Below are 19,822 nucleotides of genomic sequence, written 5' to 3' on the forward strand. Positions count from 1 at the left end.
GTTATTGTTTGGCAGGCCTGGGCTGGATTTGAACCTGCCACCTTAGGTGTATGTGGCTGGCGCCTTAGCCACTTGAACCACAGGCGCTGAGCCAGATCCTAGAATTATTGATTGGCATAAGGATGAGATAAAACTGCTTAGTTCAAGCCCAGTCTACATGCCTGACTTCTAGAGTTACACTGAGAAGATATGATGACTCAAAGGAAAAACAGTATAGGTACTAAGAGAAGGAGAAGTGGATGCTGGGAAGACACACACAATATCCATCAACAACTGCTAACCACAGTTATGTGTTTTTAGTGGATTTGGTGATAACAATGATCATGTAATTTCTATCTGTAATGCTTATTCTTAGAACAATTATTTTGAAAGGACTCATTATCTGTGTAGATTATAGAGAAGTCTTTTGTGGAACTTTGATGTTGTATTTTATCAGGTAGTGAAGTTCATTCATTCTGAAAATTGAATGTTCTTGAAAATTGACAGGGAGGTAAGTTAGGTCATATACCTTTGTCATAAGATATTCAAAGTAGCTTTTATTTGCTCATAGCTTAAATCTTCATTTTTACATAACACTGATTTTCCTAAATTAACAGTGCCTTTGCTTAACAAAGCGAAGTTTATTTTGTACATATGTCTAACTTGATGGCTGTTAGAACAACTAGGTTATTACTTATGCTGATAACTGATTTTCATCATTACGTGCATTTTTTTGCTATACCTATATGTGATTAAATGCAAACCCAAACTTTATGTGTTTGAATTCCAATTTTGTCACTACTATCTGACTGATCCAGTATGCAATAGATTTCTTAACTTCTATGGAGCACAGATTCCTTATCTGTAAAGTGGATTTAATAAATAGCACCCAACTTTTAGAGTTTGTTTTGAGACAATGTATATAAAGTACTTAGTCTAGTGCCTGGCACATCATTTTATGAGGATCACTTCAGTAAATGTGTCAATAGAACTTTATAGTACAATTAATCATATGAATTTTAATTTCAGAGATAGTAAATGCATCTATTCTGCTTTAGTTTTCTCCTTCATTTTCCCAGGTCAGAAAGTTCTCGTATATTAAAAAGTTATTTCTTAGGCCAGGCATGGTAGCTACTGCCTATAATCCCAACACTTTGGAAGGCCTGGGATGAGAGGATTGCCTTGAGAATAGGCGTTCAAGTCCAGCTCAGTCAACGTAGGGAGATGCTGTCTCTATGAAAAAAAAAATTAGCTAGACTTGGTGGTGTGCCCCGGTAGTCCTAGCTACTTGGGAGGCAAAGGTAGGAGGATCGCTTGAGCCCAGGAGTTGGAAGCTGCAGTGAGCTATTAGCATACCATTTCACTATAGCTTGGTGACAGAGCAAGACCCTATCTCTGAAACATAAAAAGGTTATTTCTTATTTTTGTTTTTGTGAGAGATGATAATTTATCAAATCATTGTTGTAAATGGTATTCTAAAAAAGGAACTAATTATGTGAAATGTTTGGGAAATTCATTTGATTAATGAACAGGTTCTTAGTAGTATTTTATAATAAAACCATCTTTTGTTTTTCAGTAAAATTCCTGCCTTTCTAAATGTAGTGGATATTGCTGGTCTTGTGAAAGGAGCTCACAATGGGCAGGGCCTGGGAAACGCTTTTTTATCTCATATTAGTGCTTGTGATGGAATCTTTCATCTAACACGTAAGTACAGTTGTTTAGTCATTGATTTCATTAAGATCAGTGTTTTCTTTCCATTATTGCAGAAATAAAATTAGAAATGACTGATTGATAGAAGATTGCTTTTGCTTCACCAGATGAATAGTGGGTTTGTTTGTAGATTTGTGACTTTAATGTTACTTACTTAGTATTATCTCTGTACATGAAGGTTTATTGCATAGCAAGTATATGCTGTGTTGCTATTATATTCTAATTGAATTTTATCTCCTTTTCTGGATTAGAGAAACATTGATGAATGTTTCTATTTAGGACAAATTTTGTTGATTATAAGGGTATTTCAAATTTTTTTTTGAATTAAAATATAGAGCTTTTCTGGGTGGCACCTATGGCTCAGTGAGTAGGGTGCCAGCCCCATATACCGAAGGTGCTGGGTTCAAACCTGGCCCCGGCCAAAACTTGCAACAACAACAACAAAAAATAGCCAGTTGTTGTGCCAGGTGCCTATAGTCACAGCTGCTCGGGAGGCTGAGGCAAGAGAATCTCCTAAGCCCAAGAGCAGAAGGTTGCTGGGAGCTGTGACGCCATGGCATTCTATTGAGGGCGAGAAAGTGAGACTCTCTGTCTCTAAAGAAAAAAAAGTGTATATGTATACACACACACACACACACACATGCACATACATATATATAGAACTTTTCCATATTCTTGTTTTTCCATGTGTTAAGAAGGCAGAATTGGTAGAGAAGGGGATTCTATAATAATCATGTCATAGGAAAGAAAGTCATGCAGGTTATCTGTCAGAGATGAAAGGATTAGGAATAAAGTATAGATTAGTTTTATTTTTTTTTAAAGTTTGGGGTTTTTTTTTTGTCTGTTTATTTGTTTGTTTTTTGAGACAGTCTCATTTTGTTGCCTTTGGTAGAGTGCCTTGGCATCACAGCTCACAGCAACCTTATAGTCCCGGGTTCAAGTGATTCTCTTGCCTCAGACTCCCAAGTAGCTGGGATTACAGGCGTCCACAATGTCTGGCTATTTTTTTGTTGCAGTTGTCATTGTTGTTTAGCAGGCCTGGGCACTGTTCGACTCCCCCAGCCTCGGTGTATGTGACTGGCACCCTAACCACTGATCTATGGGAGTGGAGCCAAAACAAAGTTTTTAAATTTATTTTGTTTTTAAAAAGTTTTATTTATTTTTTAGAGACAGGGTTTCTCTGTGTTGCCCACACTGGAATGCAGTAGCACTATCATAGCTCACTGTACCTTCAAACTCCTGGGCTCAAGGAATCTTCCTGTCTCAGTGGAAATACAGGCGTGTGCCACCATGCCTCGCTAATGTTTTTTTCTTTCTTCTTCTTTTTTTTTTTGAGATGGATTTATTTTGCTTTCCTGCCCAGGCTAATCTCAAACTCCTGTTCTCAAGCAGTTCTCCCACCTCAGCCTCCTGTGTAGCTGGCATTACAGGTGTGAGCCACTGTGTCCTCTCTACATCAGCTAGTTCTTAAGGAGAAAAGAATATAAAGTAGAGAGAAAACAGGTAGAACTGTGGGTTAGTTTGGGTTCTTTTGGCTATCAAAATGAGCTATTAACATAGCAATTCTTTGCAAATTAGGAAGGTTTAAGTTAAGGCTCAGTGCAAGATTGTACTTTATAGAATAGTATTATAATGAGCAAATTAACGCAAATAAGGAAAAGTTAGACCTAGGTGCCAGCTGTGGTCTGCTTAGGGGCTTTTGTTATTTGTTTTCAACTAGATAACTATAGCAATTGATAGTGAGCATTTAGAAAATTTTATAACAATTTGATTGACTAATATGAACTAAATAGTAAAAAAGTTGTGATAGTATTTTTTGTCTTTTTAAAAAATTCATTTGCCTAGTAATTCCTTTTTATTGTAGCTTATAAAACCCCCCCACAGGGCTCAGCGCCTGTGGCTCAAGTGGCTAAGGCGCCAGCCACATACACCTAAGGTGCGGGTTAGAATCCAGCCTGGGCCGCCAAAACAACAATGACGGCTGCAACCAAAAAATAGCCAGGTGTTGTGGTGGGCACCTGTGGTCCCAGCTACTTGGGAGGCGGAGGCAGGAGACTCTCTTGCGCCCAGGAGTTGGAGGTTGCTGTGAGCTGTGATGCCAGGGCACTCTACCCAGGGGGACAGCTTGAGGCTCTGTCTCGAAAAAAAAAACCCACCACAGGTAATTTGAGAATCATTGATCTAGGTGACTTCATCTTGAGTGAAGGTATGGAGAGACCTTCTGGGGTGTTTGTAGTGTAGGCAAAGAAAGAGGTTGTGTGGGGGGTTGGAGTTCTGTTATGTAGAGAAATGTTAACCTAAAGCCTGGGCATTGGCAAGAACCTCTGGGTTTTCCTGACAGTTTGTCTTTTCACAGGTTTTTGTGATTAATGTGAGGGTTTCAAAGAGAGGGAATTATCAAGTAGACTTCTGGGTTTCTGGACTGGGTCAGTTGAATGAATCATGATGCCATTCACTGACTTGTTAAATACAGAAAGAGCAGCAAGTGTTGAGAAAGAGATGATGAATTCAGATTGGGACAATGTTTTGACTTTTTTGTACCTAGGACATCTGGATAGTTTTTATCAGAAAATAGAATTGATAGGGTAAATGTGGAAGAAGGATGGGGGGTAGGAGAGCTTAAGATTTGAGTGTTAATGAGCTAATGAGTGAAAAAGAGCATAATATAGAGTAGGGACAAAAATAGGAGAGGATTGAAAAATGAAAAGCTCATAGATCCGATTTCCTGATGAGGCTTTAGAGCAGGTATGCTGGGTATAAGGAGGTTGTGTAGTTAGGGAGGGATGCTTTGTGTTTGACTGGGAATATTCAGAGTTGGAGCACTTTAGCATTTCAGGATTAGTGTCCTGAAACCACTAATAAATGTTAGTAATAAAAGTGTCTTTGGTTGAGTGGTCCCTGTGGCTCAGCAAGTAGGGCCCTGGCCCCATATACCAAGGGCAGAGGGTTCAAACCTGGCCCTGGCCAAACTGCAACAAAAAAATAGCCAGGCATTGTGGCAGGCGCCTGTAGTCTCAGCTACTCGGGAGGCTGAGGCAAGAGAATTGCCTGGGCCCAGTAGTTGGAGGTTGCTGTGAGCTGTGTGATGCCTTGGCACTGTACCGAGGGCAATAAAGTGAAACTCTGTCTCTACAAAAAAAGTCTTTGGTTTTATTGTTTCTTACGTAATCATCTGCTATGTTTTTCTAACCTTTGGGGGAGAAAATGTAAGGAGCATACATACTTTACTGTATTCCATTCAGGCTAAAGATACCGTTGTTAAGAAAGGGAAAAAAAGCCAGTTAAGTTGGATACTATATGGTTTCTTATAGCAATGGATTTCAGAGATGTCAGTGTGAAAATATGCATCTTAGAATTGATGAAATATATATTATTGTATAAGGCATAGAATATAAGATGATACAGTTATAACCAGAATTTTTAAAAACTTTTATCTTTTAATTTCTCCACTTTTCTTTTAGATATTTGGTTTAAAACTGTTCAGGAAGGAGAATAAAGAGGTGATGATATGTTATTAAGAGCATTTAGGGCACTTTCAGCTTTCTCTTAGGACTTCCAGAAGTTGAAGGCTAGAAAAATTATTAAGGGGAAGTTTTGGTTTATTACTGAATTTTAATTAATGTTATGCTTCTTCTCCATTAATTTGATGAATTGTTAAAAACGAACCTTTTCTCTCTTTAATGGCTTCCATTCCTTATTAGAAATATATAAAAATATACATTGTTTCAAAAATTTACTCTTGTTTAGAATGCAAATATTTATTTTGATGGATTTGCTTTGGTAGATAACTCTTATTCATTTGACACTTATTTATGGAGTACCTTTTATAAGTGGGCTAGATGCTGAGGGACATAATGGTGAATAAAAGCAAATATGACTCTTGCTCTCATAAGCTTATATATAATCCAGTGGAGGACACAAACATTGAATAAATAGTCACATAAACATTAGATGTCCTTTTCCAATTGTGTATAAATAAGAGGAAGAGTATGTGTATGTGACAGTGTGGTATTACCTTGAGGAGGTAAAGGTTATCCTGATGGGTAAGAGTTGAGTAAGAGCTACGTTGGCAAAGGAAGGAAAGAAAAGATTGAGTAAGAGTAAATGGCTCGTTTCAAGGCCCTGTGGTAGAAAGGAACCTGCTGCCGTAAGAACTGTCCATGTGGATAGAATGCTTTCATATGAAAGCTATAACCCAATTATAGCCTAAGAATATGGGGAAAGGGGAAAGGGAGGGAAGGGGAGGGCGGAGGATGGGTGGAGGGAGGGTTGTTGGTGGGACCACACCTATGGTGCATCTTACAAGGGTACATGTGAAACTTACTAAATGTAGAATGTAAATGTCTTAACACAACAACTAAGAAAATGCCATGAAGGCTATGTTAAGCAGTTTGATGAAAATATTTCAAATTGTATATAAAACCAGCACATTGTACCCCATGACTGCATTAATATACACAGCAATGATTTAATAAAAAAAAAAAAAGAATGTATGGTGAGTAGGAACAATGGAAAAGAGAGCAAGGATTTACTTGGGGATGCCACATGTTCTACGTATTTAAGATTCCCATCTCTAATGGCTTGAATATAGAGGGTTTTAAATGGAGAGTTGAGGTGGGGATAGAGACAGAGAAATTGTTAGAATACAGTGTTTTTCAACCTTTTTTATCTCACAGCACAGTTGAACCTATAGTTATACCTCTACGGTACACTTAAATTATGTTGATTTTATTTTATTTTTTTGGAGACAGAGCCTCAAGCTGTCCCCCTGGGTAGAGTGCTGTGACATCACAGCTCATAGCAACCTCCAATTCCTGGGCTCAAGCGAGTCTCCTGCCTCAGCCTCCTGAGTAGCTGGGACCACGGGCGCCCACCACAATGTCCAGCTATTTTTTGGTTGCAGCCGTCATTGTTGTTTGGTGAGCCCAGGCTGGATTTGAACCCACCACCTTAGGTGTATGTGGCTGGCGCCTTAGCCACTTGAGCCACAGGCACCAAGCCAATTATGTTGGTTTTTTAAAAAGAGTAAGAAAAAAGAATGTACCTTTTTTGACTTAGTAACACAAACAAAATGTACCATCATGGCCAAAAAATGAAACCAAACAATTTATTATAATTTATAATGAAAAGATAACTAAAATTCTTTTTTAAAGTATTTACATTTATTTATTTTTCTGTTTATTATAATTTAATATTTAATGAGATATCTGAGCTTGACTTTTTTTCTTTCCTTGAGACAGAGTCTCTCTTGGTCACCCTTGGTAGAGTGCCATCGTGTCCTAGCTCACAGCAACCTCAAACTCTTGAGTTCAAGCTGTTCTCTTGCCTCAGCCTTCCAAGTAGCTGGGACTAGAGGCGCCCACCACAACACCTGTCTATTTTTTAGAGACAGGGTCTCGCTCTTGCTCAGGCTGGTCTCGAACTTGTGAGCTTAGGCAGTCCACCTGCCTTGGCTTCCCAAGTACTGGGATTATAGGTCAAGAGCTTGACTTTTTTAGAATATCTTTTCTAGCAAGGTCAAATTTTAGAAAGGCATATTCTTAACTCTTCTTCCAAGGAGTCTAGCTGTGATTGATTTTTTTTTAATATTATTCATTGTTGGGTGGTACCTGTGGCTTAGTGGGTAGGGCATTGGCCCCATATACCAAGGGTGGCAGGTTCGAACACAGCCTCGGCCAAACTGCAACAACAACAACAAAAATATATTATTCAATGTAGAAAAGTTGACTTCAGCTCGGCACCTGTGGCTCAAGTGGCTAAGGTGTCAGCCACATACACCTAAAGTGGCGGGTTCGAATCCAGCCTGGGCCCGCCAAACAACAATGATGGCTGCAACCAAAAAATAGCCGGGTGTTGTGGCGGGCACCTGTGGTCCCAGCTACTTGGGAGGCTGAGGCAGGAGACTTGCTTAAGCCCAGGAGTTGGAGATTGCTGTGAGCTGTGATGCTACAGCGCTCTACCTAGGGGGACAGCTTGAGGCTCTGTCTAAAAAAAAAAAAAAAAAGTTCACTTCACTCAAATATGACATTGAGAACAGAAGAAGTAGTTTATTGTTTTTGGGGTAATATTTGGAAATGCACCCTTGAGAGATAACCAAAAGATTGTAATAACTGTTGTTGAATACTTTAATTGCAATCCTTTGTCATTTCTTATTTCTCTTAACTCTTCCTCCTCTGTATTATTTAAATTGGCTGATGTACACATACTTAAAACAAAGGGGTTACTTACTAATCCAGACACGTATGTCAAGGGTAGGTGCAGGAAGCTATTTTTCAAAATTTGTGTACTATATATCTAAAGATTATAAAATTTGTTTAATAAGATTTTTATCCAGAGTAATACTGTCCTACCTTACAGAATTATTTTGAAGTTATTTATTTATTTATTTAATTACCTGTCACCCTTGGTAGAGTACCATGGCATGATAGCTCACAGCAACCTCAAACTCTTGGGCTCAAGCGATCCTCTTGCTTCAGCCTCTGGAGTACCTGGGACAACAGGTGCCCATCACAATGCCCGGGTAAGCTAATTTTTCTACTGTTATTTTGTTTTGTTTTGTTGTCACCCTTGGGAGAGTGCCATAGTGTCGTAACTCACAACAAACTCAAACTTTTGGGCTTAAGCATTTCTTTTGCCTCAGCCTCCCATGTAGCTGGGACTATAGGCACCTGCCACAATACCCAGCTAATTTCAGAGATGAGGTCTCACTCTGGCTCAGGCTGGTCTCAAACCTGTGAGCTCAGGCAATCCATCTGCCTTGGTCTCTCAGAGTGCTAGGATTATAGGCATGAGCCATATGCCTGGCTTTAATTTTTCTACTTTTAGTAGAGATGAGGTCTCATTCTTGCTCAGGATGGTCTCAGACTCCTTCTTCTGAAACTCCTGAGCTCAAGTGATCTACCTGACTCTACCTCCCAAAGTGCCAGGATTACAGATATGAGCCATTGTGCCCTGGCTAAATTTAAAAAAATTATGGCAACATATTTATAACATAAAATTTACCACTTTATTTATTTATTTATTTAGACAGTCTCACTTGGTCACCCTTGGTAGAGTGCTGTGGCATCTTAGCTCACAGCAACCTCGAACTCGGGTTCAGGTGATTCTCTTGCCTCAGTCTCCCAGGTAGCTGGGACTATAGGCGCCTGCCACTGTGCGCAGCTATTTTTTTTTTCTCTTTCTTTCTTTTTAGAGCTGGAGTCTCACTCTTGCTCAGGTTGATCTGGAACTTGTGAGCTCAGGCAATCCACCTGCCTTGGTCTCCCAAGTGTTGGGATTATAGGTGTTAGATGACATGCCTGGCCCACTTTAACTGTTTTTAAGTATAAAGTTCTGTGGTATTAAGTAGATTCACATTGTTGTATAACCACCAGTATAGAACTTTATCATTATGCTAAACTGAAACTCTCCACCTATTAAACTCTGAATCCCTATTTCCTTTTCTCCCAGCTCTGGCCACCACCATTTACTATCTCTGTGAACTTGACTACTCTGTACTTCCTATAAGTGGAATCCTAATATTTGTCTTTTTGTACTGGCTTATTTCATCCTTCATTGTTTTTTAACTACTACGTCATTGTCCATCGTAAGCAATTCCAGAGTTGGACTGCTCCTGTTTCTGTGCATTTATTTCAGACTTTTAAAAACATTATAGGCAATCTTGCTAATAGAACTTTCTTTCTTTCTTTCTTTTCTTTTTTTTTTAGACAGAGCCTCAAACTGTTGCCCTAGGTAGAGTGCCATGGTGTCACAACTTACAGCAACCTCCAACTCCTGAGCTTAAGCAATTCTCTTGCCTCAGCCTCCCAAGTAGTTGGGACTACAGGCACCCGCCACAATGCCCGGCTGTTTTTTGGTTGTAGTTGTCGTTGTTTGGCAGGCCCAAGATTCAAACCCATAAGCTCTGGTGTATGTGGCTGGTGCCTTAGCCAGTGGAGCTACAGGCACCGAGCCAATAGAATTTTCTTATACAGACTCTTTTTGTACATGTCTGGGTATTTCTCTAAAAGATATGCCTAGAAGTGGAATCGCTAGGTAGAAGGTATACATCCATTTAGGATTATGTCAGATACATTCAGATCTCCCTCTCTATTTTTATTGGGATATCAACTTTTAAAAATGTTTATTTCTGAATGGTTTTAGATAGGCCATACATTGGAATAGGTAACTTGCGTTCATGGGATATACATTGAGAAATCTTATTCCTGCCCACGTTCTGATTCCTCTGTTTTGTCTTCATAAATGATAACATTTTTTAGTTTCTTATATTTTCTTCTAGAGCAAGCATTGGGAAATCCTTTTTTGTAATGAGTCAGACAGCACATATTTTGTTGCATGTTCTCTGTGTGTGCATGTCTGTTGCAACGCTTAGTTTACTGATTTGTATTCTAGAGTTTCTTTATGCAATACAGTTGCATAGGTATATATTAATTATATGTGTCATCTTTGTTGAAAATATTTTTTCAGTCTTTTTCTTTGATTTCTTCTACTTTTGTACTTAGGAAGATTTTGTCCTCCCTAAGATCAAGTGAAGATTCACAACTGTTCTAATTTATTTCCCTTTGCTTTTTATTGAGGTATAAAATAAATATGTTAGGTGCATAAAAAGCACAAACGTGAAGCGACGTCAGCATGCATCTGTATACATGTTTACACTGTGTAATCACCAAGTAGGTCAAGATACAGAACATGTCTGTCACCTTTCCTAGAGTAATCACTATTCTGATTTGTATCATCAGTTAATTTTGTTTATTCTTAAATTTCATATAAATGTACTCTTAATGTTTGTGTGACTCCTGTTTTCTCTCAACATAATGTCTGTGTAATTCATCTCTATTTTTATGTATATTGGTATTGATAATTTATAATTTTGTTAAGTTAGAAATTTGGATTGTATCTAGTTTGAGGCTGATACTCAGGATTTTTATCCCTTAGATAAGAAAGTTGTAGTTGCTAGAAGCAATTATATATTAACATATGAATTTGATTGGGAAGAAATTTGGGGCAGAATGAATAGCCAGGAAGTTTTTGTAGTATTTCATGGAGAAAGTAATAAGGGCTGGATTACAGAAAACTGTGAATAGTATTTGAGGAGAAAAGTAAATTTGAGAGATTTTGTGAAGAAGGGAAAGGATTTAAAGATAGGTTTTTCTTTCCTCACCAATCTACAGAGTTCTCAGATAAGACTGCCTGCCGAAGATTAAATACAGGATAAGGAAACAGCAACTGTATGATAGGAAGCAAATCCTTTTTAAATTCATACATGGAGTAACTCCTCTGAAAACAGGTGTCTCATTTATAAAAATGATTAATTCTTTTTCTAGGGTTTAGTGAGCCAGTGTGACTTCCAATTTTTGGAAGCAATATAACTTTCTATTGTTAGATGTTTTAAAGCTTTGGACATGATGAGACTGTCGATGTAACTGAATCTTTAGTTTTTAAAAACTGACATTAGAGGGTTTTTTTCCCCCAGATTAATATGGGGGTACAAATGTTTAGGAATGTTACGGTTACATTATTTTTATTTCTAAGGTAACTGTTCAAGTTGTTAGATGTTTTAAAGTTAACATTTCAATAGGAAACTAAGGCATTTGTGTGTTATTTTAAGGAAGTACCTTTGCAGTAATGTTCTTGGCAGTATGGTGGTACCTACTGTCAGCCTATTTATAGATAAAATTTGTTAAAATTTGTCAACAGGTGCTTAGAGATATTATCTTGTAGGCTAGAACAAGAGTTCTGCTTTCTGAGCTAGGAGATGGTTTTCGTATCAATTTAGAAACACATAGGAGGTTCTGATATATAGAACAGTTAATTATAAAATATATAGTTAGTTATATACTTTATAACTACATACAGTTATTAAAGTGGTGGTGGTGATGGAGTAAAGAATACATTATTCTGGGGTTTTTTTCTCCCTGAATTCTATGTGCTAGTTACTTGTTATAGTAAATTTTCAGCCTGTGAATTTGTGTGAATTTCAACTTCTATACTTTTGTTGTTCTTTTAGAGTGTACTTTTTCTACTTAAAAACAGTTAACTGTAAAACAGTCTCAGCTGAGTTCCTTAGGAGGTGTTCCTGAAGGTGTTGCTGTTATAGGAGATGACAGCTCTGTGTGTGTTATTGCCCCTGAAAACCTTCCAGTGGGACAGGATGTGGAGGAGGAAGATAATGCTATTGATGATCCTGACCCTGTGAAGGTTTAGGCTAATGTCTGTGTTTGTGCCTCGGTTTTTAGTAAAAAAGTTTAAAAATGAGAAAATAATTTTTTAAAATAGGAGAAAAATTATGGTTTAGGCGTGGTGGCAAGTGCCTGTAGTCCCAGGTATTCAGGAGGCTGAGGCAGGAGGATTGCTTGAGCCCAGGAGTTTGAGGTTGCTTTGAGCTATGATTACATCACTGCACTCTAGCCTAGGAGACAAAGGCGGACTCTGTCTCACTGAAAAGCAAAAACAAAAACAAACAACAACAACAAAAAACCATTATAGAATAAGAATATAAAGAAATAAAACATTTTTGTACAACTATACAATGTGTTGGTGTTTTAAGCTAAGTATTACTATAAAAGAGTCAAAAAGTTAAAAAATTATGAAGTTATAGTACGCTAACGTTTATTTATATAATCTTTATTTTACTTTTCCTTTTAAAAATTTTAATAGAATTAGGGAGTACAAGTTACATTCTGGTACATGTATAATATAGTAGTTAATTTATTATTGAATAAAGAAATACTAAAAATAAATGAAATTAGTGTAGCCTAAGTATACAGCATTTATAAAATGTAGAGTTGTAAGTAGTAATGCCCTAGACATTGACATTCACTCATGACTCACTTAGAGCAACTTCCAGTCCTGCAGGCTCCAATCGGGGTAAATGCCCTATACGGATGTGCCATTTTTTATCTTTAAGATTGTGTTTTTACCTTTTCTATGTTTAGATATACAAATACCTGCCATGTGTTACAGTTACCTGTAATATTCAGTATAGTCACATGCTGTACAGGTTTGTAGCCAGGAGCAGTAGGCTGTACCATATACCATCTAGGTTTCTGTAAGTACACTCCATGATGTTTGCACAATGACCATATCACGTAAGGACTCATTTCTCAGAATGTGTCCCCATTGTTAAGTGAGGCATGGCTGTGGTAGAGCAGTACTCAGTAAGACAAATCCGACTCTAAAATCTGCACTGTAAGCCTTCACACCAGCCCTGACTACTAGAATCAATAGGATCCATAAATGTAAACTCTGTATGTAATTTAAAATTTTCTGATAGCCACATTTAAAAAGGGAGAAATATGCAAAATCAGTTTTAATAATATATTTAGTATAATTGAAATATTATTTCAAAGCAAAAAGGAAAAATGGAAAGGAGAAAGGAAAGAAGAAAGAAAGAAAAAAGGAGAAAAAGGAAGAAAAGAAAGAGACAAAATGAGAAAACAAGAAAAAAAAAAAGAGATAAAAGAGAAAAGGAAAAGGGGAAGGAAGAGGAAAGAAAAGAAAGAAATAGGCCAGGTGCTGTGGCTCAAACCTATAATCTCAGAACTCTTGTAGGCCAAGCTGGGAGGAGCACTTTAGGCCAGCAGTTCAAGACCAGCCTGGGCAACATAGCAAGACCCTTTCTCTAAAAAAAAAAAAAAAGAAAAGAAAAATTTAAAAAATTAGCCAGGTATGATGGTGCACATCTGTAGTTCCAGGTACTCAGAAGGCTAAGGCAGGAGGATCACTTGAGCCCAACGCTTTGAGGTTATAGTGAACTATGATGACACCACTGCACTGTAGCCCAGAGACCTTGAAAAAGAAAGAAAGGAAGGAGGGAAGGGAAAGAGATAGAAAGAGAGAAGGGAAGAAAGGCCCAGTTATTTTTAGAGACAAAGTCCCACTCTTGCTCAGGCTGGTCTCCAACTCCTGAGCTCAGGCAATCCACCCGCCTCAGCCTCCCAGAGTGCTAGAATTACAGTCATGAGCCACCAAGCACAGCCATAAAAATTTTTTTTGAGGTACAGTCTTACTCTATTGCCTGGGCTTGACTGCACCCTAGTTGGTCATAACTCCCTGCAACCTCAAACTGAAGCAATCCTCCTGGATGAGCCTCCCAAGCTGGGACTACAGTTGTGCACCACCACACTTTAGCTTATTTTTCTATTTTTTTTTTTTTTTTTTTGGTAGAGATGAGGTCTTGCTGCTCAGGCTGGGCCAGAAATCTGGTCCTCAAGCAATGCCCCCACCTTGGTTGGTATCTTTGAAATGTAGGATTTCAAATTGCTAAGATTACAGATGTGAGATACTGCACCCAAGCCAAAAACCAAACATTTTAGAAAAACATTATTGATTAACTCCTGTTATCACAACATTCTAAGCCAAAGTTATGCTCTCATTCTCTCATTGTTTTAATGTAGAACCCCTGAGAATTTTATTTGAATCTTTGATGTGTATCTAAAACTTGTATTTACAATGTAGAAAACTCCTCATGTTTTAAAAAATGAATAATACATATTCACTTTTTTAAAAGCCAATAATCTAAAATGAAAACTTAGACTCACCCATTTCTCCCTATATCCCAGTTCTTGAGAAATCTATCTATGAGTTCATGTATCTCTTTCTAATTTTTTTTATGCATAGAACACACAGCTGGGCTGTCGACTCTGTAGGCTAGGGGTCCTCAAGCTTTTTAAACAGGGGGCCAGTTCACTGTCCCTCAGACCATTGGAGGGCCGACTGTGGGCCCTGGGAAGAGTCGGCTGCTAAGCAGGACAGGCAATGAAGGCAAAAACACCTGGCGGGCCTCATGTGGCCCAAGGGCCATAGTTTGAGGACGCCTGCTGTAGGCACTAGCCCATGCTATTAGGTACTATGAAAGACTTGAAATGTGGCTAATCCAAATGCAGATTTGCTCTAAGTATTAATAGTAAAATACATACCAGATTTCAAAGACAATACAAAAAAAGTAAAATATTTCAATTCTTCATACTGACATGTTGAAATAATACCTATTTTTTAATTTTAAATAAACTCTAATTAGTATCATAACTGAGATCTGGGAAGGAATGCTATATCATTCCTGGAAAAGGAATGATATAAACAGAAGAGTAAAGTACTGGGAATAAAAATATGCTTACGGAAATAAAATTTTTCTATCCATAAAAATTGGAAAGATACAGCTTAAGAAATGTGGTGAGACAAAAATAGCTCAGGTTTTCCTTGGCCGTCTTCCAGCTACAACGACCACTTCTTGGGTTTGGGCTATAGAAGTATTGCAATAAATTCCTACAGAGAAAGGGTCTCTTCCCAGATAAACAGGCAAAGCTTTGCTAAGAGAATGCCCATCTGGGGTTCCCCTGCCCTCCCTTCTGCAAGAAGATCACTTGAGCCCAAGAGTTTGAGGTTGCTGTGAGCTGTGATGCCATGGCACTCTATCAAGAGTGACAAAGTGAGACTGTCTCCAAAAATAAATAAATAAATAAATAAATTTTTAAGGTAGGCTAATTATGATGGTTCTAGCAGGATAATTTAGTTAAGAAGTTTACTCTCTCTTGGCTCGGCGCCTGTGGCTCAAGTGGCTAAGGCGCCAGCCACATACACCCAAGGTGGCGGGTTCGAATCCAGCCCGGGCCCGCCAAACAACAATGACGGCTGCACGAAAAATAGCTGGGCATTGTGGGCACCTGTGGTCCCAGCTACTCGGGAGGCTGAGGCAGGAGACTCGCTTGAGCCCAGGAGTTGGAGGTTGCTGTGAGCTGTGATGCCACAGAACTCTACCCAGGGGGACAGCTAGAGGTTCCTGTCTCAAAAAAAAAAAGTTTACTCTCAGATAACTAAATTAATGGGTTCTGTTGGAGAAGTTACTTCATTGATTTTTTTCCATAGTTTTTTGTTTGCATGCTCTGTTCTACCATAAAGCAGTACTTCTAAGAAACCTTAGTGTAGTGAACGTGTGTATGCATGTATTTGAACATGTGTTCATTGGGAGGAGGAGGGAGGGCTGGGGGGAGGGGAGTGGTGCCCTTATAGCTCTTTATTCTAGTAACAAATTAATATCTTTGTGTGCACCTATCTCTTCCTATTATGTGTATTTTTGGTGAGGGCATATTATCTATCTTCCTCCTACTCCAAGATCATGAGAGGGGGCCTTATGTGTCCTCTGCCAGGTAGAGCCAGAAAGTGGCTTTCTAATCTAAGGTGGGCTTTGGAAGATGTCAAAGATGGAGAGAACATCTTGAGAATTCAGTATTTCATTTCATCTGGCCTTTTCTTTTTCAAGTATAATAATGATGATAAAGAAGCACAACCTTTAAAAAAGATTCTTAGCAATTTTATTGTCTTTATACCAGTTTTAATGTGCACTGTACAAAATTGCCTAAACAAAGTTCTTTTGTTGATTTGTCAAAGCAAAAGGAAACCCATGCGAGTCATGCCAGCCCACTGTTGTCTGAGATATAATCAGCAGTCATCTACTTGATAACAAAAAGCATTCCCTTGTAATAGATTGAATTATATGCAATTTAGGTACAAAATCTTGTGCTTTAGAATAAATGAGGGTCGTTCTTTAATACTGTAAAATTGTAATTTAATTATGTATTTACACCCCTTTCCTTCATAACTTATAAGTATAGAATTTTTTTGCTTTTATCAGTTTCATACTCCTTTTGATCATAAATGACTAAACAGATGCTGTTACATAAAAAATTGTATTTTTGTGTTATTGTATTATATAAAAATTTGAAATCATATATGCTTATTTTAAACAAAATAGGAAGTAACTAAAGTTTACAATAAAATTTCATGTTTCCCTTCTTCCCAGTCTCCAGAAATACCTGCTTTTCTTTGTTTTTAAAATCAGAAAAGATATATATTTTTCTTCTCCCCCGCCCCTTTTGTGACAGACTTTTTCTCTGTCATGCTAGCTTGACATTGTGGCTCACTGCAGTCTCCAGCTCCTGAGTTCAGGCAATCCTTCTGCCTCAATCTCCTGAATAGGTGGTACTACTGGCACACCACCATGCCCAGCTAATTTTTTCTATTTTTATTAGAAATGGGGTCTTGCTCTTGTTCAGGCTGGTCTTAAATTCTCCATCTCAAATGATCCTCCTGCCTTGGCCTTCTAGAGAGTGAGGTTAGAAGCTTGGGCCACCTTGTCTGGCTTGTTTTCTTCTGTTTGCACATGTATATCATATAGCATTCATTTTCAATAATTAAAATATGATACTGATATTGCAGAAAGTGAAATCCTATATTTCAAAGATACCCATTGTCAATAGTTTTAGAGCATATGCCTCCAAATGTCTTTTATTCTCTAAATATATCTTACTATAAATTTTTTCCGTAAGTGGAGTGGACCTATACATACTTCACTGATGATTGAATTTTACCATTACTTTGTTCATCTTTCCTTTTTCCTTTACTATTTTTCAGCAGCTATATCGATTTTATTACGTGGATATACCACTGGTTAATATTTTCTTATAATTGTCTTCTGAGGTAATTTATTAACAGTCCTGGAGTGAACATTGCTACACAGAAACCTTTTCAAACATGCATGAAGGATTGATCTCAAGTGAAGTTGCTGCTTTAAAAATCTATCAGTTTATGATTACGTCAGTTTATTTCTCTCTTTTGGAAAATCCCAGGATCTGCCCTTTTTACAGCCTCACTCTGGCCAAATGGGAAGGGACAATGAACCAATATTATTATTTAAGAGTTTGAGATCTGGCTTGGCACCCGTAGCACAGTGGTTACAGCACTGGCCACACACACTGAAGTTGGCAGGTTCGAACCTGGCCTGGACCAGCTAACCAACAATGACAACTGTAACAAAAAATAGCCAGGCATTGTGGCAGGTGCCTGTAGTCCCAGCTGCTGGGGAGGCTGAGGCAGGAGACTCACTTGAGCCCAAGAATTTGAGGTTGCTGTGAGCTGTGACACTACGGCACTCCACCAAGGGCAATGAGGTAAGACTCTGTTTCCAAAAGGAAAAAAAAAAAGAGTTTGAGGTCCACTTGTACCCAGCTAGCAATAGTGTCTCTTTTAACTCCACTTCTTTTTTTAAAAAAAGTACTAATTGATACATTTAATTTCTTTCTTTCTTTTTTTTTTTTTTTTTTGAGACAGAGCCTCAAGCTGTCCCTCTGGGTAGAGTGCCGTGGCATTACAGCTCACAGCAACCTCCAACTCCTGGGCTCAAGCCAGTCTCCTGCCTCCGCCTCCCAAGTAGCTGGGACCACAGGCGCCTGCCACAACGCCCGGCCATTTTTTGGTTGCAGCCGTCATTGTTGTTTTGGCGGGTCCGGGCTGGGGATTCGAACCCGCCACCTTAGGTGTACGTGGCTGGCGCCTTAGCCAGTTGAGCTATAGGCGCCAGGCCGATACATTTAATTTCAAACTACTATGGGGGTACAAATGTTTTTGGTTACATGGATTGCTTTTGTAATGCGTGAGTCAGAGTTGTGAATGTTCTCATAACCCAAGTAGTATTCATTTTACCCATTACTCATTCTTCCCCCTCCCCAAAACTGTCCACCTCTACTTTTAATCTCTCTTTACTTCTTTGGAGTTTATAGTGCTTCCTTGGTAGCTTAGCCTAACTTGCCTATTCTGTGTGCCCAGGAAACCTACTTTGCCCCAGGATTCTTGGGCCCTTTTATCTACCTAGAAAGGAAATTGGAAATTATGTAGGTCTAGGATATGAAAAACAGCATGTGATAAGTGCTAAATTAATGGTATATAAAATTAGTGATACAAAATATCAAAGAAGGGATAGAAGTTCTAGAGGTGGTCTGGGTCAGGTTGTGTAGATACTAAGATAAAAATACACACTTGTTTTAGTAAGTAGTGGGATGTAGTAATAATTTTTACACAGGAAAGTGCATAGCCTCATAAGCATTTAAGGAAATATATTAGATTGGAGGAATACTGTAAGAGAGATGATGAGTGAGAACATTGAACAGTCCAAGTTAGAGGGTTTAGAATGGAAAGGAAGGGAGAGGCTTGAATGACTTAGACTTAGGTAAAGAGTTAATGGTAGTGTTTTTAATAATTTTACTGCAGTTTTCATGTATTTCTCATTTATTTGATGTTCTAATACATTAACATTATTGTCCCAATCTTTCAAATCCCTGAGAAAAGAGCCTGGCTAAGGGAATAGGTGAGAAGTTTTGTGTGGAGGGTGATGATGAATGTGTCTAGAGGAGGGAGTACGGATACAGTGTGAGCAAACCGTATGCTGGTAGTAACACTTGTGAACCTCAGGTTTGTTGAAGAAGCTTGGAAGAGAGGAGAGGAATCTATAGCCTACTTTCTGCTTTTTAAATTTTTGGTCTTAACTGTTGTATGCTCCTTTGCATCTGTGGTGTGGCAAGTTGATGTGGGTGACCATATTAAGGCTGTAACACTGGATTCAGTTTTGAAACTTCTTGGGCACGTCAACCCCTATATATATTTTTTTAAGAGACAGGTCTGTTTCTGTTGCTCAGGCTGGAGTGCAGTGTAGCCCGATCATAGCTCACCGTAACCTCCAATGCCAGGGTTCACACAGTCTTCTTGTTTCAGCCTTCCAAATAGTTGGGGCTACAGATGTGGGCCACCATGCCTGGCTAATTTTTATTTTTATTTTTTTTGTAGAGATAGAGTCTCTCTATGTTGTCCAGGCCGGTCTCAAACTCCTGGCCTTAAGCCATCCATCCTCCTGCCTCAACCTCCCAAAGTGCTGGGATTATAGGCATAATCTTCCATGCCTGGCCCCTATATTCTTTTGATGTGGGAGGAGGAGAGTCATGAATAGCAAAGATAATTGCTGTATTGTGTTTCATGTAGCTGGTTAGAGAGCTATGTTTTTTCAGAGGTTCAAAAGCCAGGGAGGAAAATTCACATTTTTTTTCCTTTTTGGGGCAAAGAAATTAAGGAACAGTAGAAATATGGGCATTACAGTAGACGTTTGACCTTTTCAAATTTAATACTAACTGGTTTGCATCATTTTCAAATAATCTTGAAGATATATAACATAATATTTACTTGTGATTTTCTGGCTCATTAATTTCAGTAGTGCCAAGTGATGATGGTTGACTAGTATTTTCTACTCATCCTTCTCTCAGCGATAACACCTATTTTTTGCTGTTCTTATAAATTCATGAGTGGCATCCAT

At 38.4% G+C, this 19,822-nt stretch overlaps 1 protein-coding gene across 1 annotated transcript in view; it reads left to right on the forward strand.

Moving 5' to 3' along the window:
• The window catches only part of OLA1 (Obg like ATPase 1), a 177,338-nt gene that overhangs the window by 30,500 nt on the left and 127,016 nt on the right, over positions 1-19,822 (forward strand). Inside the window, exon 4 of the mRNA XM_003791508.3 lies at positions 1,556-1,683. Coding sequence (XP_003791556.1) covers positions 1,556-1,683 — 128 coding nt within the window. The remainder of the gene's footprint in view (positions 1-1,555; positions 1,684-19,822) is intronic.

Source organism: Otolemur garnettii, unplaced genomic scaffold, assembly GCF_000181295.1.
Source record: "Otolemur garnettii isolate 467f Iridium unplaced genomic scaffold, OtoGar3 scaffold00048, whole genome shotgun sequence".
In the NCBI taxonomy this organism is placed as follows: domain Eukaryota; kingdom Metazoa; phylum Chordata; class Mammalia; order Primates; family Galagidae; genus Otolemur; species Otolemur garnettii.